Source organism: Dendrobates tinctorius, unplaced genomic scaffold (assembly GCF_039654945.1).
Source record: "Dendrobates tinctorius isolate UK_male_01 unplaced genomic scaffold, ASM3965494v1 ptg000060l, whole genome shotgun sequence".
In the NCBI taxonomy this organism is placed as follows: Eukaryota; Metazoa; Chordata; class Amphibia; order Anura; family Dendrobatidae; genus Dendrobates; species Dendrobates tinctorius.
The window spans coordinates 3184970-3207862 of NW_027361728.1; the positions used below are offsets into that span (position 1 = coordinate 3184970).

A 22893-nucleotide genomic window follows, 5' to 3' on the forward strand; every position below is an offset into this window, starting at 1 on the left:
AGATCTTCCTCCAGGGAAGGACCCAGCCAAGGGGTGGCTCCTTTCGGAAACCACCATTACCACCTTATTAAGAGGCCCTTTAAGTCAATATCCAGCTCTTTACGAGTTTACAGATATGACAAGGGAAATACCAAGGCCAGATATCCATCCACAGACAGCTGTTTTATTTCCATATTTATCTTGCGGAGACACTCTGTCTCCGTAAGATAAATAACCCAGTCTATGGATAGGATGCTGTGATTCTGGATGTGTTTAATGAGCACATCTGGAATCACCGTGCGTACGAAAGCCGGCAGCGCTTTGGGCGGAGCTGGGTATCTGCTGCATCCAAAGCGCTGCCAGCACGCAGTGTGGAAACATACCCTTAGGGTTGTGATTAGGGTTATGGTTAGGGTTGAGGTTAGGGTTATGGCTATGGTTAGGGTGGGGATTAGGTTTACGGGTGTGTTCGGGTTAGGTTTGAAGTTAGGGTTATGGTTACGGATGGGATTAGGGCTCTGTTGGGGTTAGATTTGTGGTTAGAGTTATGATTAAGGTTAGGGATGTGTTAGGGTTAGGGTTGGAATTAGCATTGGGGGGATTTCCACTGTTTAGGCACATCAGGGGGTCTCCAAACGCGACATGTCGCCACTAAAGTTGAGTGAAACAGGTCGGCCAGATTCATAAGTCGCCGACTTTTGCCAAAGTCGGGTTTCGCCGACCGGCACCAGACCATGGCATGAGTTTCACCGACTGAAACCTGACCATAGCGTGAAGTCAGCCATGCGGTCGGCAAAACCAGCGCCAAAGTCAGATTTCCCAATATGTTTGCAGCCAGGTGCCTTTTTTTCAGCCAATGAGTAAGGACGTACACTGTGGGCAACGAGATGATGTGACACGTCCACCACCATCGGAGAGGAGGGCATTGCAGTGATTGGCTTGCTTTGGGGGGCATCATAGTGTCTATAAAAGCCCTGAATGCCGACCTCCATTTTACTTCTGCCAATCTTAACAGTAAACAGTAAGGAGAGGTTACTGTTTATCAGTATGGAGAGAGTTAGGGCTGTGAAGATAGAAGTTCTTATGTGCTTGTGCTGATAGCAATTGTGCTGTACAGTTAGGGTGCAGTGACAGGGGAGGATTTTCTTGTGTACAACAGCGCTGTTTATTAGGCTGCCTGATAGCTGTATTGCTGTGTGTACAGTATACTGCTGGCAGACAGCTTTTTACACAGCACTAATACTTTTATTCTTTTTTTCTGCAGTTACCGACCATTCATTTTTTCCCACACCGTACAGAGATGTACACTCCTCACACACTACCGTGTACCGGCTGGTATCATGGACAAATACTTGCTGACTATCTGTGTGTGACTCCAGAAATAAATACAGAGATTTAAATTTTCCCCTACACTGTATACAGCTGTACACTTCTGATACAGTACCGTATATCTGCTGTTTGTATTACGGTCAAATCCATACTGGGAGAGAGTCTGTGTGTAACTTTGGAAATAAATACGGAGATTTAAATTTTCCCCTACACCTTATACAGCTGTACGCTTCTGATACAGTACCATATATCTGCTGTTTGTATTACGGTGAAATCCATACTGGGAGAGCATCTGTTTGTCACTCAGGAAATAAACACGGAGATTTAAATTTTCCCCTACACTGTATACAGCTGTACGCTTCTGATACAGCACCGTATATCTGCTGTTTGTATTACAGTACCGTATATCTGCTGTTTTATATTATGGTCAAATCCATACTGAGTGAGTGTCTGTGTGTGACTATGGAAATATATATGGAGATTTAAATTTTTCCCTACACCGTATACAGCTGTACGCTCCTCATACAGTCATACAGTACCATATACCTGCTGGTATTTTTGGTACATTTTCCCAAACATGAGGAAGTATGGTGGAAGAGGCTGTGGACGTGGGCAGGGGGGCCAGCTTGTACTGATGGTGGTGGTGCATCTGCTGGTTATGCCAAAAGCAGAATAGCACCTAAGGCAGGAGGTGTTGAGCCAGCGTCATCGTCTGGCTCCAGAAGGCCTGGAAGGCTCCCATTTCTGGGAGTAGGTAAACCGCTTTTAAAGCTGGAGCATCAGGAACAGGTTTTGGCTTACATTGCCGAAACAGCCTCCAGCTATATCGCTCCTCTTCTAAAGTTTCAAAAACTGCAAGCACGGAGTCGTCAGTGCAGGCTCCTGGTCAGGACCAACACCTTTCCTTGTGTCCTTCACCCCGACCAAAAGTGAAGGCCACACTTCAAATTACTCCTTGGAGCTCTTTTCACATACCATGCCTGAGTTATCAAGTGAAATCCTGAATTCCCCAGTCCAAGATGAATATGACATGGAGTGCACTGATGCACAGCCAGTGCTATATGATTCTGCTGGTACATTCACCCAGAGCACCGCATTGCCCTCGCAGTCTACTGAGCCCGATTATGACCCTGATGAAACTCAGGTGCCCCTTCCCGCATACTATACCACCTTACATGGTGCCACAGAGGAAGGTGCAGATGAAATTGAAGAGGAGGTGATGATGACCCAGTTGTTGACCTGGATTGGCATCCATTGGGGGAAGAGGGTGATGCTGGCAATAGCTCAGAAGAGGAGGAGGATCTACAGCTGGCATCGACATCACAGCTGTAGTTATCTGGCAGGCCCATAGCAGTCCAAAAATGTGTTAAAAAACAACAAGAGTTGCAGGACAGCTTGGCCAGATGGTCAAATTAGCACAGCGTTCAAAGCCTGAAAATTTTGCAGTGTGTAGTGCAGTGTGGCACTTTTTTGACCAAAATCCTATTGATGAGGCAAAGGTTATCTGTAAGACGTGCGGAAAGACCTTTAGCCGAGGGAAAAATCTCCGAAATTTGAATACCAGTTGCATGCTTAGACATGTAAACACCATGCACTTGCAAGCGTGGACGGACTACAAAACCTCAGGTAGCACACGTGCACCTGCTCTGACTGATGGTAGCCAGCAATGCTACATCACTTCCCCCACTGTAAGGTCACCGGTAAGCACACCGCCAGCAAGAAATGTTGAGGTGTCGTCGCAAGGCCAAAGCAGTCAGGGAATCACAATGTTTTCCCAACAAAAGACTGCATCTAGGCCATCACCACCACAATCATCATCACCAAGCACCTCTGAAGTCCGCCTTGTCTGCCATGTCCACAGCTAGTTCCACCATATGCAGCTCTCAAGTCCAGTGTCATGATCCCAGTGCAGGTTTTGACCGGCACGTCAGGGGTTAATGTCTTGAGCCCAGTGCAGGCTTTGACCTGCATGCCTGGGGTTAATTATTGTGGCCTCTCTTTGGTTCAGGGAGAGCTTCTTTTGCCATGGGAAACTCCTATCCCCGTCAGTTATACTTTTGCCTTTGGCCGAGTGTGTTGACCCCTGTGTGCCTGTGCCTGTTCGAGGTCTTCTAGCTTGCTTATATGGTTCTGACCCGGTTCTGTCCCCCGTTGTGAGTTTGCCTGTTGATTCTGTACTGCACTACTCTCTCTGTGTAGGACTCCTTGCCTGTGACCTGACTATTCTTTGCTCGCCTTTCTTGTACTTTGCAGCTATCTCCGTGTATGACTCATTGGCTATGTCCTGGCTCCCCGTTCTGTCTATCCTCTGGCTTTGTCGTGCTATCTCGTGCTTTGACCCCAGCCTGTCTATGCCCCTTGGTAACTTTGTCCAGTAGTTACCCTGCTAGGAGTTTTCCTGCAGCTCCTAGCTCTCTGAGGTTTAGGCCATGCCCCCAGCAGTCACGTGCTTTAGGTCCTGCTGGTCTGAAGCACGCACCTTCTCTGCGCCTGCCCGCTCCACAGGTATTGCTGAGCACAGTTTGTCTTACTCAGGACACGCGCACTGGTTCAGTGAGCAAGTGCAGTGCGGTGTTCCTGACATCAATCTCACCTTAGCAGAGACTCTGAGTAGGACAAAAAATTACTCACCCTCTCATCCACGTACACTGGCTTTGAACGCCTACATTGCCTAACTGATCTCATCAGAGATGATGCCCTTCCGTTTGGTTGAAAGCGCAGCATTCCGAGAGCTCATGGACTACGCTGTTCCCACGCTATGACCTACCCAGTCGGCATTTCTTTTCTTGAAAAGCCATACCTGCCCTCCACCGGCATGTGAAAGACCGCATTGTCCATGCATTCAATCAATCAGTGAGTGGAAAGGTGCACCTCACAAAAGATGCATGGGCCAGTAGGCATGGCCAGGGCCGTTACGTGTCCATCACTGCGCACTGGGTGAATGTGGTGGATGCAGGCTCCACAGGGGACAGCGATGGTGGGAGAGTGTTGGCTAACCCAAGGTATGGCTGTTGGCGTTCGATCCTCCGCCTCCTCCTCCAGAAGCGAATGCTCGTCGACAGAGCGCCGTCGCACAAGCACTCCATCCGCAGCTGCCAGTGTTGCACACGAGGTGTCCCACTGTCGAACAGCTAGTGGTAAGCGTCAGCAGGCTATTTTAAAGATGATGTCTTTGGGCGACAACAGACACACCACAGAGGTACTGACCGACTACTTGCATCGAGAAACTGAGTCATGGCTGGGCAGTCTACATCTTGAACCAGGCAAGGTATCCAGTAATAACGGATGTAATTTTGTGGCGGTCATAGCCCTGGCAAAACTCAAACACATACCTTGCCTGGCTCACACCTTGAACCTGGTGGTGCAGTGCTTCATAAATAATTATCCGGAGTTAACAACCCTGCTCCATAAGGTGCGAAGACTGTGCTCGCACGTCCGTCGCTCGCCCGTAGACTCCAGTCGTAAGCAGAGGCTGCAGCGATTGCTCCACCTCCCCAAGCACCGCCTAATCATAGACGTTGCAACAAGGTGGAACTCCACCATGCACATGGTTGAGAGGCTGTGCGTACAGAGGCAGGCTGTAATAGATTTGTGGGAGGATACACGGGCAGGCAGTTTGAGGGCAGACATTGAATTGTTGGGTGTGCAGTGGTCAAAGCTGAAAGACCTCTGTAAAGTCCTTCAGTGTTTTGAAGAATGCACATGGCTGGTAAGCGCAGACGATGCCATCATAAGAATGAGCATCCCACTTATGCAACTGCTCATGCAAACTTTGATGCACATTAAGGATCAGGCATCTACAGTGGAGGAGGAGGAGGAGTAGGGAAGCCTTGATGACAGTCAGGCATTGTCTGCTCAGGGAACTGTCCTGGATGAGCTGGAGGAGGAAGAGGAAGGGGAGGAGGAGGATGAGAGGATGATTATTTTGGGGAGGATGCTTCTCAGAGGGCAAGAGAAAATGTTGGATTGCCAAGGTAAGGTACAGGGTTTGTGCATGACTGGAGGGATGTGGATTTGGCAGAAAGTGCTTCTCCACCTACCACTGGCAGTGCATCATTGACACCTGGAACATGGCCCACATGTGTGATTATCTCTTGCGGATCCTAAAAAGGGACCGCCGCATTGCCAAAATTATGAAGGATGACGACTACTGGTGGGCCAGCATCCTCGATCCATGCTATAAAGGCAAATTACAGAACATCATGCCACAGGAGAACCTAGAGCTAATATTGGCGAACAAACAACCAACTCTGGTAAACCGTTTGTTAGAGGCATTCCCAGTACACAGCAGCGGTGCAGGTTCTACCACGAGCCGTACTGGACAACATGGAAGATGTGTTCGTGGTGCACACAGCTGAAGTGGCGGTGGAGACAGGGGTTTCATGACCATGTTGTGGACTGATTTCTCGAGTACCGCTCACACGACTGGTAATACTGAATCGATTGAAACAGACAGGAGACAGCAGTTGTCAACTATGGTTCAAAATTACCTCTCCTCCCCTATCGATGTTCTCCCTCACAGTTCATTCCCCTTTGACTACTGGGCCTCTAAACTGGACACCTTGCCTGAATTGGCACAATATGCCTTACAGGAGCTCGTTTGCCCTGCTGGTAGTGTGCTATCAGAAAGAGTCTTCAGTGCTGCTGGATCAATCCTGACAGAAACAAGGACCCGGCTGTTGACCAAAAATGTTGGTGATCTCACCTTCATTAAAATGAACCATGCCTGGGCTTCAAAGGATTTTGTACCACCTTCAATGATGACACATAGATTGCCAGCAAAATGGCTCGCTTTGTCCTCCTCTTCCTCCGACTTCTCCAATTCCTCCATATCCAGCAGCTGAACGTCCAGCCTACACCTCAACATATGCCAGTTTTTCCACCTCCCTAACTGGGCTGTACCCCCCCACAACTTTAGCCAAATAACCCCCAGTTTTCAGTGCGCTACTATTATTATAAAGTAAATTATGGTTGACAAGCTTAAGTAATAAGAATTGATGTCATTGCCATTGAAATGGGCCCTGTAGGTGTGTTTACTGTCCTCCACTCACTGCCGACTTTTATTCCCCATTGACTTGCATTCAGGTCGGGTGGGTTTTCGGTCGAAACTCCGACTTTTTCCGATATTCGGCCGATTTAGTTCGACTCGACTTTTGGTAATGTCGGGTGGTCCGAAACCCGACTCGACCCTCTGGGAGGCAAAGTTGCTCATCTCTAGTCGCCACCATTGATTCCAGCCAATTTTGCGTTCAAAAAGTCAAACGGTGCTCCCTCACTTCTGAGCTCTGCCGTGTGCCCAAACAGTGGTTTCCCCCATATATGGGGCATCAGCATATTCTGGGCAAATTGCACAACAACTTTGGAGGTCTAATTTCTCCTGTTACACTTAGGAAAATAAAAAAATGGGGGCTTAAAAATCATTTTTGTGGAAAAATAAAATGTTTTTTATTTTCACGGCTCTGTGAAGCACTTGAGGGGTCAAAGTGCTCACCACACATCTAGATAAGCTCCTTGGTGGGTCTAGCTTCCAAAATGGGGTCATTTGTGGGGGGTTTCCACTGTTTAGGCACATCAGTGGCTCTCCAAATGCAACATGATGCAAGCAGACCATTCCATCAAAGTCTGCATTCTAAAAGTCACTCCTTTGCTTTCGAGCTCCGACGTGTGCCCAAACAGTGGTTACCCCCACATATGGGGTACCAGTGTACTCAGGACAAATTGGAAAACAAGTCTTGGTGTCTAATTTCTCCTGCTACCCTTGTGAAAATTAAATATTGCGGACTAAAAAATCATATTTGTGGAAAAAAATATGATTTTTTATTTTCACAGCTCTGCGTTATAAACTTTAGTGAAATACTTGGGGGTTCAAAGCTCTCACACCATATCTAGATAAGTTCCTTGGGGGTTCTAGTTTCAAAAATGGGGTCACTTGTGGGGGGTTTGTACTGTTTGGGCCCATCAGGGGCTCTGCAAACGCAACATGACGCCCACAGACCATTCCATCAAACAGTGGTTCCCCCCATATGGGGTATCGGCATACTCATGACAAATTGCACAACAACTTTTGTTGTCCAATTTCTCCTGTTATCCTTGTGAAAGTAAAAATTTGGGGGTGAAAGCATCATTGTTGTGGAAAAAAAATGCTTTTTTATTTTCATGGCTTTGCGTTAAAAACTGCTGTGAATCACTTGGGGGTTCAAAGTGCTCAACACACATCTAGATAAGTTCCTTAAGGGATCTAGTTTCCAAAATGGTGTCACTTATGGGGGGTTTCACTGTTTAGCTCATACCACAAGATATGGCCTTCCGAAAACCCTGTCTGATGACAAATGCACATATAGCAGGATGCAGCAGGCCTCCACTAATAAAAGCAACGGGAAGCACAGGTGTAAACTACTGATAAAGCAACCACCCCACACCTACAAGACCATGGAGGGGTTGGTTGTCTAGTAGAAAAAATGCATATGGATAAGGCTTGCATAGGAAGCCAGCCACACAGGCAAGTGTGATGCAAAGTGTCTGGCTTGCAACCTATTAATGATGCCCATAGTATTATCAGGCAGGCTGCTCTAGCACTATAATATGTAACACACAGTAACAGACACCCCAATAGACCAAGCCAACAGAAAGAGGCCCAGCTGCATCCTGCAAAAACTGATATGATAAGTGCAAAAAATTAATGCATACAAAGAGTACATTAAATGAGGTATTGGTTAATATTTTGGCCAAAATAGATTAAGCCTGCAAGCCACGTCACGGCTCCTCATATTTGCAGGTCCTAACACTAATATCAAAACAGCTAACATAGAAAAAATTAAAAATTTGCCTGTGTGACTGGCATCCTATGCAAGCCTTATCCACGTCCATTTTTTATACTAGGCAGCCAACCCCTCCATGGTCTGGTAGGTGTGGGGTGGTTGTTTTATCAGTAGTTTGCACCTGTGCTGCCCCGTGCCTTTATTAGTGGAGGCCTGCTATATGTGTATTTGTCATCAGACAGGGTTTTGGGAAGGCCATATCTTGTGGTATGAGTTTTTTTGAATTTTTTCTATGTTAGCGGTTTCCACTGTTTAGGCACATCAGGAGGTCTACAAATGCGACATGGCGTCTGATCTCAATTCCAGTCAATTCTGCATTGAAAAAGTCACTCGGCGCTCCTTCACGTCCGAGCTCTTTTGTGCGCCCAAACAGTGGTTTACATACTCAAGACAAATGGCACAACAACTTTTGGGGTCCAATTCCTCTTGCTAACCTTGGTAAAATAAAAAATTGGGGGTGAAAAGATCATTTTAGTGAAAAAAAATATGGATTTTTTTTATTTTTACTGCTTCTGTGAAGCACTTGGGGTTCAATGTGCTCACCACACAACTAAATAAGTTCCTTAGGGGTCTAGCTTCCAAAATAGTGTCACTTGAGGGGGGTTTCCACTGTTTAGGCACATCAAGTGCTCTCCAAACACAACATGGCATCCGATCCCAATTCCAGCCAATTCTACATTGAAAAAGTAAAACAGCACTCCTTCCATTCCGAGCTCTGCTGTGCACACAAACAGTGGTTTACCCCCACATATGGGGTATCGGCATATTCAGGAGAAATTGTACAACAAATTTTGTGGTTCATTTTCTCTTTTAGCACTTGTGAAAATAAAAAAAAATTGGTTCTGAAGTAAATTTTTTGTAAAAAAAAAAGTTAAATGTTAATTTTTTTCTTCCACGTTGCTTCAGTTCTTGTGAAGCACGTAAAGGGTAAATTACCTTCTTGAATGTGGTTTTTAGCACTTTGAAGGGTCTAGTTTTTAGAATGGTGTCACTTTTGGGTATTTTCTATCATGTACACTCCCCAAAGTTACTTTAAATGAGATGTGGTCCCTTAAAAAATGTTTTTGTACATTTTGTTGTAAAAATGAGAAAACGCTGGTCAACTTTTAACCCTTATAACTTCCAAACAAAAAAAATTGTTTACAAAATTGTGCTGATGTAAAGTAGACATGTGGGAAATGTTATTTATTAAGTAATTTGTGTGACATATCGCTCTGCTATAAATTTAAGGTTTGAAAATGTCAAAATTTGAAAATTTTTTGCCATATTTCCATTTTTTCCATAAATAAACCCAAGTCATATCAAATAAATTTAACCATTATCATGAAGTACAATATGTCATGAAAGAAACAATCTCAAAATCAGCGGGATCCTTTAACGCATTCCAGAGTTATAGTCTCATAAATTGACAGTGGTCAGAATTGTAAAAATTGGCCTGGTCATTAAGCTGCAAATTGGATGTCACTAAGGGGTTAAAATAAAAATTCAACAACAACCACAAGGTGGATTTTATCAACCAAGGTATCATTTTAATCAGTATAACAGCGCTATCTGACAATGTTTATAGGTTACTGTGCACATTCCTGCTGACATTTTCTCTTTAAAGAAGGAGAGCATAATTTATTGATTTAGAAATACTAGCTATGCTATTGAATGTTGACATTGTGCTATTTTCACTCCTGGCAGGCATACACTTTACAGTTGTTATACTGACTTAAACTTACCAACTTTTCTCACAAGAAAGAGCACCATACAAATCCAAGATGTCTTCAGTCAAAGTGCCAGTCTATATAGAAATTAATTAATTAAAACATTTTATGCAAATGCTGTAAATATCTCGACTCCAAGGCCACTTTCAGTCAAGTAATACAGGCATAATTTTGCATCCTTACTTCAGACACAGCATCTAAAACTATAGATTCTACAGAGCTATTGTCAGATCACCATAAGATCCTATGGTAAAATCGCCAAAGTCTACCATAGGTCTACTATCACTATATCTATAGCAATCTAAAGGGAAAAAAACATCATCAGATCACCAAATCTAGCAAAATGTCCACAGATTCAGAAATTGTCCAATGCATGAGTTCAAGAGGAGGCATCCCCGAGTAAGCAAACACTGTAAAAATAGTTGAGATTCAGGACAGGAACTATTAAAATTCAATAGTTTATTGGATAAACATTACAAAACAATAAAACACACCATGGGGGGACATCAAACACCTGACTCGTTTCAGACAGTGATGTCCTTAGTCACAGAAATATCTATGACAAAGGACATCACTGTCCGAAATGCATCAGGTGTTTCATGTCCCCCTATGGCGTGTTTTATTGTTGCTTTATGTTGATCCAATAAAGTGTTGAATTTTAATAGTTCTGGTGCTGGATCTCAACTATCTTTACCATAACTATTATGGACAATAAAATAACTTTGCTGCTCTACCTCCTAAATCAAACATGTTTTCACCTAGAAAATATATACCTCTTAGATCACTAAAAAAACAGATATGGGATCCATGCTGTCTCTAGTTTGTGCAACATGAATTAGACAAGCTAATTTATTGCAATTGTGTATTTTTTTTTCTGAAACACTGTGGTAGTTCAAAGAGAACATACTTTGAAAAAGTCAGCAAAGGACTATGTATTTCAAATGACTAGTCTTGAATGACAAGTCCTGCGGATCTCATCCCATCCTGATCTTGGATAGGTGCGGACATAGTATGGGGACCAAAGGGTTGGGATGGGTGCGGATGCAGAATGGGGAGCAAGGGGGCATAATGGGTGCATATACAGCATGGGAAATGAAAGGGGAAATTTGAGGACACAGTATGGGGAGTGAGGGGAATGGGTGCGGATAGAGTATGGGGAGCTATTGAGGATGGGCATGGACACAGAATGGGAAGTGAGTGTGGAAATTTGAGGAAAGTATGGGGAAGGAGGGATGGAATTGGTAAGGACACAGTATGGGGAGCGTTGGGGAATGTATCCGGACACAGTAAGCAGCATGGGGGATGGGTGATAAAGTATTTGTAGCAAAGGGGTGGGGTATGGTCAATATGGGGAGTAAGGGGGGTGAATGCAAAAACAATATGGGAATGTAATAGACTAATGAGGGATGTGATACACAAGACTGGAGAAGATGGAAGTCTGCAGAGATGAGCTTGGCTATGGAAAGTCATCCTGGGGACTGGACAAGAAGAAGAAATGAAAGATAATGACTCCAATCAGAGACAACATCATCTATTAAGTACCTGGATGTAAATGTTTGTTGCTGAACTTTGCTGTTGCTGAACTTTTAAATTCCTATTTTGCATCTGTTTTCTCTCAGAAAGGAAATGTAACATCAACTGTTCTTCACTGTCCTATTAAGGGAATAGAAGAATCCAGGATATCTATAAACAGAAAGATAGTGAGGAAACACTTAGCTAACCTAAATGAATTCAAGTCTCCAGGTCCAGATGAATTACACCCCAGAGTACTGAAGGAGATAGCAGAAGAAATTTTTGAACCACTCTCCATAATCTTTGAAAATTCTTGGAGAACAGGAGAAGTGCCAGAAGACTGGAGAAGAGCAAATGTTGTTCCTATCTTCAAAAAGGGGAAGAAGGTGGACCCAGGCAACTATAGGTCAGTGAGTCTGACTTCTATACCAGGAAATATCTTTGAACAAATTATTAAACAACATGTATGTCAGTACCTGGATAAGAATGAAGTGATTAAACAGAGTCAGCATGGGTTTGTAACTAATAAGTCATGTCAGACTAACTTAATTTCCTTCTATGACGGAATCACTGATGGGGTGGATCAAGGAAATGCTGTAGATATAGTATATCTTGACTTCAGCAAAGCATTTTACAAAGTCTCTCATACAATCCTTATTGAAAAAATGACTAAGTATGGAATGGACAAGGCAACTGTTAGGTGGATTCATAACTGGCTTAGTGATCGCACCAAAAGAGTGGTCGTAAATGGCTGCACATCCAGTTGGAAGAATGTCTCAAGTGGGGTACCACAGGGCTCTGTCCTGGGCCCTGTATTGTTCAACATCTTTATCAACGATTTAGATGAAGGAATTGAGGGTAAACTGATTAAATTTGCTGATGACACAAAGCTAGGAGGGATAGCTAATACTAGAGAAGAGAGAGAGAGGATTCAAAAAGATATGAATAAACTGGAGAAGTGGGCAGCAACTAACAGAATGGTTTTTAACAGGGAGAAATGCAAAGTACTACATCTGGGCAATAAAAATGAAAAAAGCATATACAGAATGGGAGGAATAGGGCTAAGTGACAGCACATGTGAAAAAGACTTGGGTATACTAATAGATCACAGACTGAATATGAGTCAACAGTGTGATGCAGCAGCAAAAAAGGCAAATGCAATTCTAGGATGTATTAACAGAAGCATACAGTCTAGATCACGTGAAGTCATTATTTCCCTCTACTCCTCTTTGGTCAGACCTCATCTGGAATATTGTGTCCAGTTTTGGGCACCACATTTTAAAAAAGACATCAACAAACTGGAGCAGGTTCAGAAAAGAGCGACCAGAATGGTGACCGGTCTGCAAATCCTGTCTTATGAGGAAAGGTTGCAGGATTTGGGAATGTTTAGTTTGCAAAAGAGAAGACTGAGAGGAGACTTAATAGCTGTCTACAAATATCTAAAGGGCTGTCACATTGTAGAAGGATCAACTTTATTCTCATTTGCACAAGGAAAGACTAGAAGCAATGGGATGAAACTGAATGGGAGGAGACACAGATTAGATATTAGAAAAAACTTTTTGACAGTTAGAGTGATCAATGAGTGGAACAGGCTGCCACGAGAGGTGGTGAGTTCTCCTTCAATGGAAGTCTTCAAACAGAGGCTGGACAGACATCTGACTGGGATGATTTAGCGAATCCTGCTTTGAGCAGGGGGTTGGACCAGATGGCCCAGGAGGTCCCTTCCAACTCTACGATTCTATGATTCTATGATACTGACTAATTCTCATTAGTACTGTGGTTCCTGTATGGTCCACAGTCTGCTTAGGACTGATAGCAACAACTTTCAGTATCTCCTTACCATTGCTAAGTACGTACTGGAAGTTGTAGTTTCATTTGCTACAAATGTACATGGGTCTGACCTGACATTACAATTGATGTAGCATATACTGATAAAGACTTTAGAGATGAATTCATGTATTGTTGGTGGTCCTAGTGATGTATTCCTGCAATGATGGCATTTCATGTGATGTTTTTCTGTACTGATGATGTTGTGATGAATTGTTTCTGAACTGATCTGTGTTATACGGATGCATTCCTGCACTGCTGGTGCTTCTGATTATGAATTTCTGTACTGATGTTGGTTCTGGTGATGTATTTCTGTACTAATGAGGGTTGTGATGCTGTGTTTCTATAGTTATGAGGGTTCTAGTGGTGTATTTATGTACTGATGGTGGTTTTGGTGATCAGTTATTGTGCGTTATTGGTTCTGATTCTGTACACATGTAACAATACATAACTTATAAGTGTTACATGGCTATGTTAATAAAGTGCTGTGCGATCTGACAAGTTAAGAGTATATTTTTACTTATGTTTACTTATTTTTACTTGTGTTAGGAGCATTAAAGGGGTTTTCCATGTTTGTGATGAGTCAACACTCATGCTACGTGACTGCAGATTTCTGAATTCTTACAGCTTGCTGTGCACGCTGTTAAGATTCTTTGGTACTGGTGGTGAGAGGGCGAAATCATGAAATGACAAGTATGTACTATGCAGATTTGCGGTCACATGCTAAGAATACACGCGTGGCCTTGCTCAATGAAAATGAATTGAGAGAGGCGTATACAAATCGCATACTTGAGCTCATATAACTAATGACCATCCACTCTTCCACTTCCACTGACAATGGAGAATTTTAAAAGTGTGCAGTGCATGCGCTGTGAGAATTCAGAAAACTGCAGTCACCAAGAATGACTGCAGACTTTTATCTCAAACCTGAATGAGACCTTTAATTTTAAAAAGAAGCACATGCCAATTCTAACAGCATGTAATGTACTTACTGCCAAGATTCCACTCTGCTTGCTAGATCCAGCAGCTATCACAAGACCACTTTAATCATATGTGATTTTCATACTTACGATCATGTGGCAATTAAGTTTTTTTCCCTACTTCTCTCAGTTTTTCACTGACCATTGAAATAATTAGGAAGAAGAGTTAGTAGCATGTGAATATAAGTGTGCAAATGTCATGATCCAGACCAGATTTTTTTCCTGGTCTGGTCATGCAGGGGTCAACTTTTCTCTGCCTCGTTCTGGTGTCAGGTCAGCTATTTCTCTGCTCTGCTTCCTGCAGGCAGTCTCAGTTATATTTTCTTGCCTAGGGCTTGTGTAGCTGACTCTGGAGAACCCCTGGTTTGTCCTGCTGCGCTTAGCTGACTTTGCTGTTTCTGTGTTTTCCATCCCTGTCTGTCTTTCCGTCTCCGTCTTTGGATTCCCTGGTACCCGACTTTGCTTTTGCTCTGACCTGCTCTTGTCTCTTGCTTCAGGTATTTCTGTTTCTGACTGGGACTGACCCTTTTGGCATTCCTCTGACTCTGTGTTTGGTATTCCACTTGGTACTGCGCTACTCTCTGGTAACGACCCAGCTTGTTTGACTATTCTACTGCCAGCTGGTGGCAGCCTCACTGCAGTGCTGCTGGTCTACTCTGTGCAGTATTTCAGTCTTCCCACCACTCTCCTGCCATCTTGTGGAGTTTGCATTGATCTGCAGAGCTGCAGCGAAACAGCAAATTACATTTGAATGATTGGTCACATAACAACTACTCAAACTGCTTGGGGGAGGGCAAACAAATTCTTGCCCCATGTACTGGAAAATCTTGATACACCTCTGGGGAAAGAATTGTCAGTGTAGGGGAGCAGGGCAAAGACAAAACCTTAGGAAAAGGCTTTGGACTAGTCATCCGAGACACATACTGTAGCTTTTGAAAGTATGTTTTCGCTAAAACATCACAGTGTATCAGATTAACACATACAAGGCTGCAATAAAGCAGACTGTCTCATTCAGAATTCAGGCAGCATGTATCTCATATGAGGCTCATAATAAGGGTTTTCCAAGCCCCAAACCTATTTGCGATCATTTGGACTAATATGCAGTGCACTATGGCAGTAAGAAGAGGATTGGACAGTGGCTGTACATGTCCAAGTAACACATTTTTTATTTTTTGATTACTTCAAAAGACTGCTGAAAAATGTGTTACATTGTATTGCATATTATAAAGAAATCATTTTTATGTATTTGACATATTTTTTCAATGGAGGCAATGTCATACACAGTGATTTGGATTAGTTGTGTTTTTTATTAGTTTTATTTCGTTTATTTATTTTCTTATTGTTGTTTGTGATCTGATTAGACACACTGCCACAAATAACGTCAAAAGATCTTTGTTTGGTATTTGAACACATTACTACAATATTTTTATTGCTGATTTCCCCTGTAACTATAGCTGGTGTGTTAGCGATCACATAATCACTGAGTATATAATAAATAATTTCTGCCTTCTCTGTGGAGAGTTTGGCAAAGTCAGCCGGCTACGCAATCCCTAGCTATACATTGTATTGCTTATTTTGTATCCTTTGTGATATCATAATTGTGCTCAGTATTGCATAGATACATAGTACAACTGTAATCAAGGAGCCACAAAAATAGATAAACCAAATGGAAATTACCTTATCAAAACACACAAGATTCAACTGCCCAGCTAAATTGATCCGTTGAGGACTAATGCAGAAGATGTCCTGTTTTTTCAGCCTTGTTTGACCGCACAGGAGACAAATTGTAATTGATGCAGGAAGGGCTGCATTAACTGCAACAGTTAGCATCAAAAATGACATTCGCACAATGTCCTGAACACTGGCCTAGGAAAGCAATACAAATATTTTTTTTGTTACATCATTTGATGTATTTTGATACATTGTTACACAAAAAATCCCAATGAAATTATAGAAATGTTTCTAAAAATGATTTGGTCGCAAACATTGCATAGAAATAAATTAAAAAGAAGATAGGTGCAGATGACACCTTAATACAGTTATGCAACACCTACAACATCTATATCAGATATTGAAAGACGCTGCTGATATGGAAATATTCACATCCTTAACAGGTAATGTGCACACCTGGCAGGTATTGTTCATTTCTATTCTCCTATTTTAAGACAAGTTTATGACAGGTATGCATACTGGGCTCAGCATGAGCCGTGGCTCTCAGCACCTGGTGTACAACTGAGAGGTGCTGGACAACCCTTTTAATTACATTTTAATATCTGGAAGAGATTTCAGCAAATGTCTCATTCATCAATATTGGTATTGCCTAAATCCCTGTGCTGGCCAATTAAATAATCTGTTGAATGTAGCAATACCCTAATATTGTACATCTTCATGAACAGAATATACCACTTGACTATGCTTTAGTGATGGTGAGCAGAAATGAGCAGAACTACACTTCACCTAATTTTCCTAAAAAATTTGATTTGCGGTGAATTATGTAATTAATTTTATTTAATAAAATGCCTTGATTATGTGTATAACAAAAACACTCTGAATTCTTCTTGGAGTCTACGAATATTGTTTTGTTCTGTGTAATTCAAACAAACTTTTCAATATCACAAAGACATCAACCTAACTGGCTAGAGGAAAATGGATGGTAAGCGCTGGTAACTGGCAGCTTATTTAACCACACCTTCAGTTTCAGACTTTGTAAGATACTTCTATTGCATAAACGGCCTAAAAATTATCAGTTTTCGGAGCCAGATGCAGGCATTGGTGTTGCTTAGGCCTGTTTCACACATCCGTTTTATAGCTCAGTCGAAATCCACTAAAATGGCAGAAAACGGATCCGTTGGCGGATAGAAAGAAACGGGTGTCACCGGACTGTTATTTTGACGGATCCGGACAAGGTAGAAATTTAAAGGAAACCGTGCCTGGAAAAGGGGAGAGAGAGAGAGAGAGAGAGAGAGAGAGAGAGAGAGAATTTTCTCAGCCACCAGAACTGAGTTTAGGGTTAAATTTCTGGCTGAGTCAATTCCTCCGGGCATGCGCACTGTAAAATGCGGATCCGACTGGCCAAAAAACGTTTCCTTGTCCGTCCGGGCAAGTCGGCGGACGCCAAAATTTTGGCAGATCCATATAAAAACGGATCCGACGGATGACCATCCGTCAAGATCCGCTGGTAATGCAACTCAATGGGAAAAAAAAACGGATCCGCCAAGAAAAATGGCGGATCCGGTTTTTTTGCAAAACGGCGGATTTTGACTGATGGTGACAGACGGATGTGTGAAAGAGGCCTTATGCAGTGGTAGTGCTCAGAGAATTAGCCATGGTATATAAGTTCGGTGCAAAAATGATCCCTGCTTTGGGAGTATCGATAGCTTTGCACTTTGATAAACAAAGAAGCCATATCATATAATGGTGTTCTAGCTTTTGTCCTTTATACTGTTATTCTGTTTATGATGGTGTCTTCATCTTTTGTTCATGCACACTCACAAGTGTGTAAGAATGGCTAACCAACTTCAAAACCATATAAACATAAACAAATTTAAACAGCACCAATAAGAAGGACTATAATACTGTCATACTCTTTTTATGATACATATTAACTTACCCCATTCTTCTTGTGCACAGCTGCAGTGTAAAAAACTCCTAATATAGCAAAAGCCACAAGCACCATTAGAAATCTCATGGCCTCTCTATGTAGTTTAACACTCATTGGTTTGTTATATAGAATGGCTCTTACTAGATCTCCTTTTGCAGTATTGAATCCTAAACAATACAAAAATATTATAAAAAATATTTACGTATCAAAGTCCAATTAACCTTTTCTTTTATAAATGTACTTAATAAAGTATCAAAAGTAAGTTCAAATCTTGTGCTAAATAGCTGAATAGATTTTTGTAAGAGAAAATTAAAATTGATGAAACATCAAATCATGACAAGAAAGCACAGGACACACACAAAATCAAATGCACTATTTTAAATTAAAGTAAATGATATTTTATTGTTTTGCTTAAATTACCATGTTTTCTAAATTTAAGTTACAAAGAAAAAAGATTTCAGTACATGTATTCCCTTTTTAGAGATGAGCAGATCTTTTGAAATTTGAATTCACCATCTTCATAGAATTTTTAAAACAATCAGATTTACAGTGAATCTGTTTGTGACTCATAATCCTACTAATCCTGTTCTAATTTCCTAGAAAAGCTGTGCTCTAAAACACTTGACGATCTCCTATGACTGTACTGAACCATTTTAAACTCATTAATGCAAACACAGTCTTAATGTTAATGTAAAATTGATTTCAGCCTATCTTGTTAGGGGTAAATGGATGGTAACCAGTAATAACCCGAGATGAGCAAATAATTTACTCCTATTATACAAAAATATAAATTCAACAAAATGCAGATATTATGTGTTCCACTTATCCCTTGCAACTTCAGATTTGTAAAAAGTAGACTTGAGCGAAACAGATCGGTCAGATTCAAAAATCGCCGACTTTCGCCAAAGTCGGGATTCGCCGATCGAAAGCTGACCCTATCGTGAGGTCGGCCATGAGGTCGCTGATCAGCGCACCTAAGTCGCGTTTCAAATGATGCTTTCAGTGTCTTTTCTCAGCCAATGATGGAGGATGCACACTGTGGGCAACGCGATGACATGTGCAGCGGCCAGCACCATCTTAGAGAAGGCCATTGAAGTGATTGGCTGGCTTTGTGTGGCGTCACAGGGGGTATAAAAGGCTGTGAATGCCGCCCGCCATCTTACTTCTGCCGATCTTACAATAAGGAGAGGTGCTGCTGCTGATTCTGAACAGGGAGAGCGTTAGGCAGGGAAGAAGAAAAAAAAAAACTGCTTCTGCTGATAGCGCTTTTCACTGTACAGTTAGTGTGCAGTGAAAGGGAAAGATTTTTGTTGTGTGCAGCAGCGCTGGTGGTGATTAGGCTGCCTTTAAGGCTACCTGCTAGCTGCATTGCTGTGTGCACACTGCTGTTCAAATTGCTTTTTTCAAAGCACTACAAATTTTATTATTTTGTCCTGGTGAGTTACTGAGCGTTCATTTTTTCACACAACGTCTAGCGGTGTATGCTCCTCACACACAACCGTGTACCGGCTGGTATCAAGGACAAATAGAAGCTAACTGGGTGTGACTCTGGAAGAAAAAGCCGAGGAGTTTGTCCATTTTTCCAGACCTACACCTTAGAGTTGTGTCCATTTTTCAAACAGTTTCGTATATCTGCTGTTTGATTACAGTCAAAACTAGACAGAGAAAGCGTGTGTCAGTCCATATACAAATACACGAAGTTTGACAATTTTCCATACAGACACCATCTAGCGGTGTACGCTCCTCACACACTACCGTGTACCGGCTGGTATCACGGACAAATAGAAGCTATCTGGGTGTGACTCTGGAACAAAAAGTCGAGGAGTTTGTCCGTTTTTCCAGACCTACACATTAGAGTTGTGTCCGTTTTTCAAACAGTTTTGTATATCTGCTGTTTGATCACGGTCCAAACTAGACAGAGACACACCTCCTGATGAAGTGAGACATGAAACGTGCGTTGGGGTGAATTTGGTAGCCACTGGTCTGATGTAAGTTTTAGTTCACAAATGTCTTTATACATGAGATTAATTATGGCCCATAATGCCTGGTTCACCGTGTAGGGCACATTATTTTTCTGGGCACATTTACTTAATTTTTTGCATATTTATCTAGGCAATACACTTTTTTGCACATGCATTGAAATTTGTCCTATTTATATTTAAGCACCCGTTATTAATTGGACACATTTGGCAAGGGGTTTTGTTTTGCATACATATTGAAATTATACACTGTGAGAATCATGTGGGAATAGTGGATGAGGGCAGGTATATCTCGCCCAGATACCTTTCCTATGTGGCCTAGTCTGGTCAGTATCGCACCTGGTTACTAATGAATAATGGGAGGCGGATATAAAAGGATGCCAGGTGGTTGTGTGAGTGTCTCAGCCTGGGAACACAGAGAGCCTGTCTGTGTGAGAGACACACGTGAGTGAAAGCAGTGCCCACTGCAACTGTGGTTTGGTTGGACGGGAGAAGCCCGCCAGTTGGTAGTTAGGTTGTACCTTGTTTAGTTAGTGCCGGACAGGCAAGGATTTGTTTTGTGTTTTTTTTCTTTATGCATTGCTTTCACTGTTAATAAACCTGACCCAGTGTCAGTTATACCCGAATCCCAGCTCTGCGCCTGAGTTTCATGCTGAACGCACGTGACCTTTGACCCCAGCAAAGGCGATCCCGGAGTGTTTTATCACATTGTGGTGGAGAACGTGGGCATCACGTTGGAAGCATGAACATGGAGGACGTGGTGAAAGCGCTGGTACAGTCCACCGCCGTCCAGCAAGAAGCTAATCTGGTGATGATGGCCCAGCTGAAGGAGTTGGTGGACATGACAGCTACCGATCGTTCGCTTCTCCAGCAGGTGTCACAGCATCTGGCAAGCTTACCTGAGGTTAACCTGGAAGCCGAGTCGAGAGTGATTCACGTGAGTCGGTACTGGCAGAAGATGACGACCGAAGATGACATCGAGGCATACCTGACCACGTTTGAATGGACGGCGGTGCGAGAAAAATGGCCGAAGGCACGATGGGCCAGCCTGATTGCCCCGTTTCTTTCTGGTGAGGCCCAAAAGGCTTATTATGACTTAGAGCCTTAAGCTGCGCAGGACTTTGACAAACTGAAAGCTGAGATCTTGGCCCGGCTGGGAGTGACGACCGCTGTCTATGCACAGAGAGTGCATCAATGGACTTATCAGCCGGATAAACCACCGCGGTCACAGATGTTCGACCTGATCCACGTGACGAAGAAGTGGCTACAACCCGAGGTGTTGACAGCGCCAGAGATAATCCAGAGAGTTGTCATGGACAAATACCTGAGAGCCCTACCGCCAGCCCTGAGGAAGTGGGTAAGCCATGGAAATCCTACGACGGCAGATCAACTGGTGGATCTGGTTGAGCGTTTCTCCATGGCGGAAGGACTCCGAGACGACGCTACCCCACCTCATTCTTCATCATCTCCACGTGGAACCGGTAAGACTGTTCCAGGGAGTAGGGGAGAAGGAAAAATCCATAAGACAGTGGGGGAGGAAAACGGGACTGCCCGCACTGCGAGGCCGAGAGTAACGAACTATGGTCTAAGCAAGGGGCCCGTTAGGTGTTTCCGCTGCCAAGAATGGGACACATTGCTGCGAACTGTCCGCTCACTACTGAACCCATGCAGTGCGACGTCACAGACTCTAAAAACCGCATGTCTATGGTTGCACGGGTAGTGAATGTGAATGCTGGTCAAAAGGAGGTGGAAAAACACTTATGTGATTTAACTGTTGATGGGAAAAATGTGGTGGCATTGTTAGATTCAGGAAGTGTGGTGACTCTGGTGAAGGCCAGTCTGGTGTCAGCCCCGACTGGACCATCAGACAAATTTTCTGTAACATGTGTGCATGGAGACACCTGTTTGTACCTCACCACGGTCATATGCATTACTACTTCCTATGGGTCTGTGCAACATAAAGTGGGACTCGTCCCAGCGTTATTGCATGATGTTATCCTGGGCCGGGATTTTCCCCACTTCTGGCAATTGTGGGAGAATCAGTTGATACCCCAGGGTAATTGTGTACATGATTCTTCTCCCAGGGCGCGTGTGGGTCCCAAACCCCTGGAAGAGGTCTCCCCGGAAGACTCGGAGGAAGAGTCTGCTGGAAATGACCTGCAGTTCCCGTTTTCAGTCATGGCGGGTGATACGGAGGGGACCAGGCAAGAGGAGGAGGCTGACAGCCATCCACCTCCCCGTTTGCCGGATTTGGAAGTTCAGAAAGATGACTTCCAAAGCGAGCAAATAAAGGATCCTACCCTTTCTCAGGCTGGGACAAATGTAAAAGTGATAAATGGGGTACCCGTAGAACCTGGCTCTAGGCTGGCATATCCTTACATGGTTCTGGAGAATGATTTAGTCTATCAGATAGAGAAAAAGGGGGAAGACACGGTGCGACTGTTAGTCGTGCCAAAACCCTACCGGCGGCAGGTGCTGGACCTGGCCCACGGACATGTGATGGGAGGTCACCTGGGAGTCCAGAAAACCACCGAAAGGATATTACACTGTTTTGTTTGGCCAGGCATGCATCACGATATTTGTGTATATTGTGAGTCTTGTCCTGACTGCCAAGCCTCTGCACCTAAGCCCCGGTTCTGTAGCCCTTTGGTACCCCTACCTATTATTGAAGTCCCAATTGAGAGGATTGGGATGGATTTAGTTGGGCCCCTTCCACGGTCAGCACGTGGACACCAGCATATCCTAGTCATCTTGGATTATGCCACACATTACCCGGAGGCCATCCCTTTGCGTAACACGGTCACCAAGACGATTGCCAAGGAACTGGTGCATGTGTTTAGTCGGGTCGGTATACCAAAACAGATACTCACCGACCAGGGGAGCCCCTTTATGTCCAGGGTAATGAAGGAGGTCTGCCAATTGTTACAAATCGAACCGTTACGTACATCCGTGTATCACCCTCAAACAGACGGGTTGGTTGAACGGTTTAATAAAACTCTGAAGCAGATGCTGAGAAAGGTGATAGACAAGGATGGAAAGAACTGGGACTATTTACTTCCATATTTGCTTTTTGTCATCAGGGAAGTACCCCAGTCTTTCACGGGATTCTCGCCTTTCGAGTTATTGTACGCCCGACGTCCTCGCGGACTGTTAGACGTT

The 22893-nt window shown here is 43.4% G+C and overlaps 1 protein-coding gene across 3 annotated transcripts in view; it reads right to left on the minus strand.

Moving 5' to 3' along the window:
- Positions 1 to 22893, minus strand: part of LOC141092473 (probable cation-transporting ATPase 13A5) — a 544666-nt gene that overhangs the window by 200465 nt on the left and 321308 nt on the right. For all 3 annotated transcript variants that reach the window (XR_012232811.1, XM_073578638.1, XM_073578637.1), the window contains exons 11-13: positions 17765 to 17922; positions 15832 to 16020; positions 9851 to 9912 (exon numbers count right to left, since the gene is read on the minus strand). Coding sequence is in view for 2 of the 3 variants with exons in the window: in XM_073578638.1 (XP_073434739.1) it covers positions 9851 to 9912; positions 15832 to 16020; positions 17765 to 17922 (409 nt within the window). In the remaining variant the exon portion in view is untranslated. The remainder of the gene's footprint in view (positions 1 to 9850; positions 9913 to 15831; positions 16021 to 17764; positions 17923 to 22893) is intronic.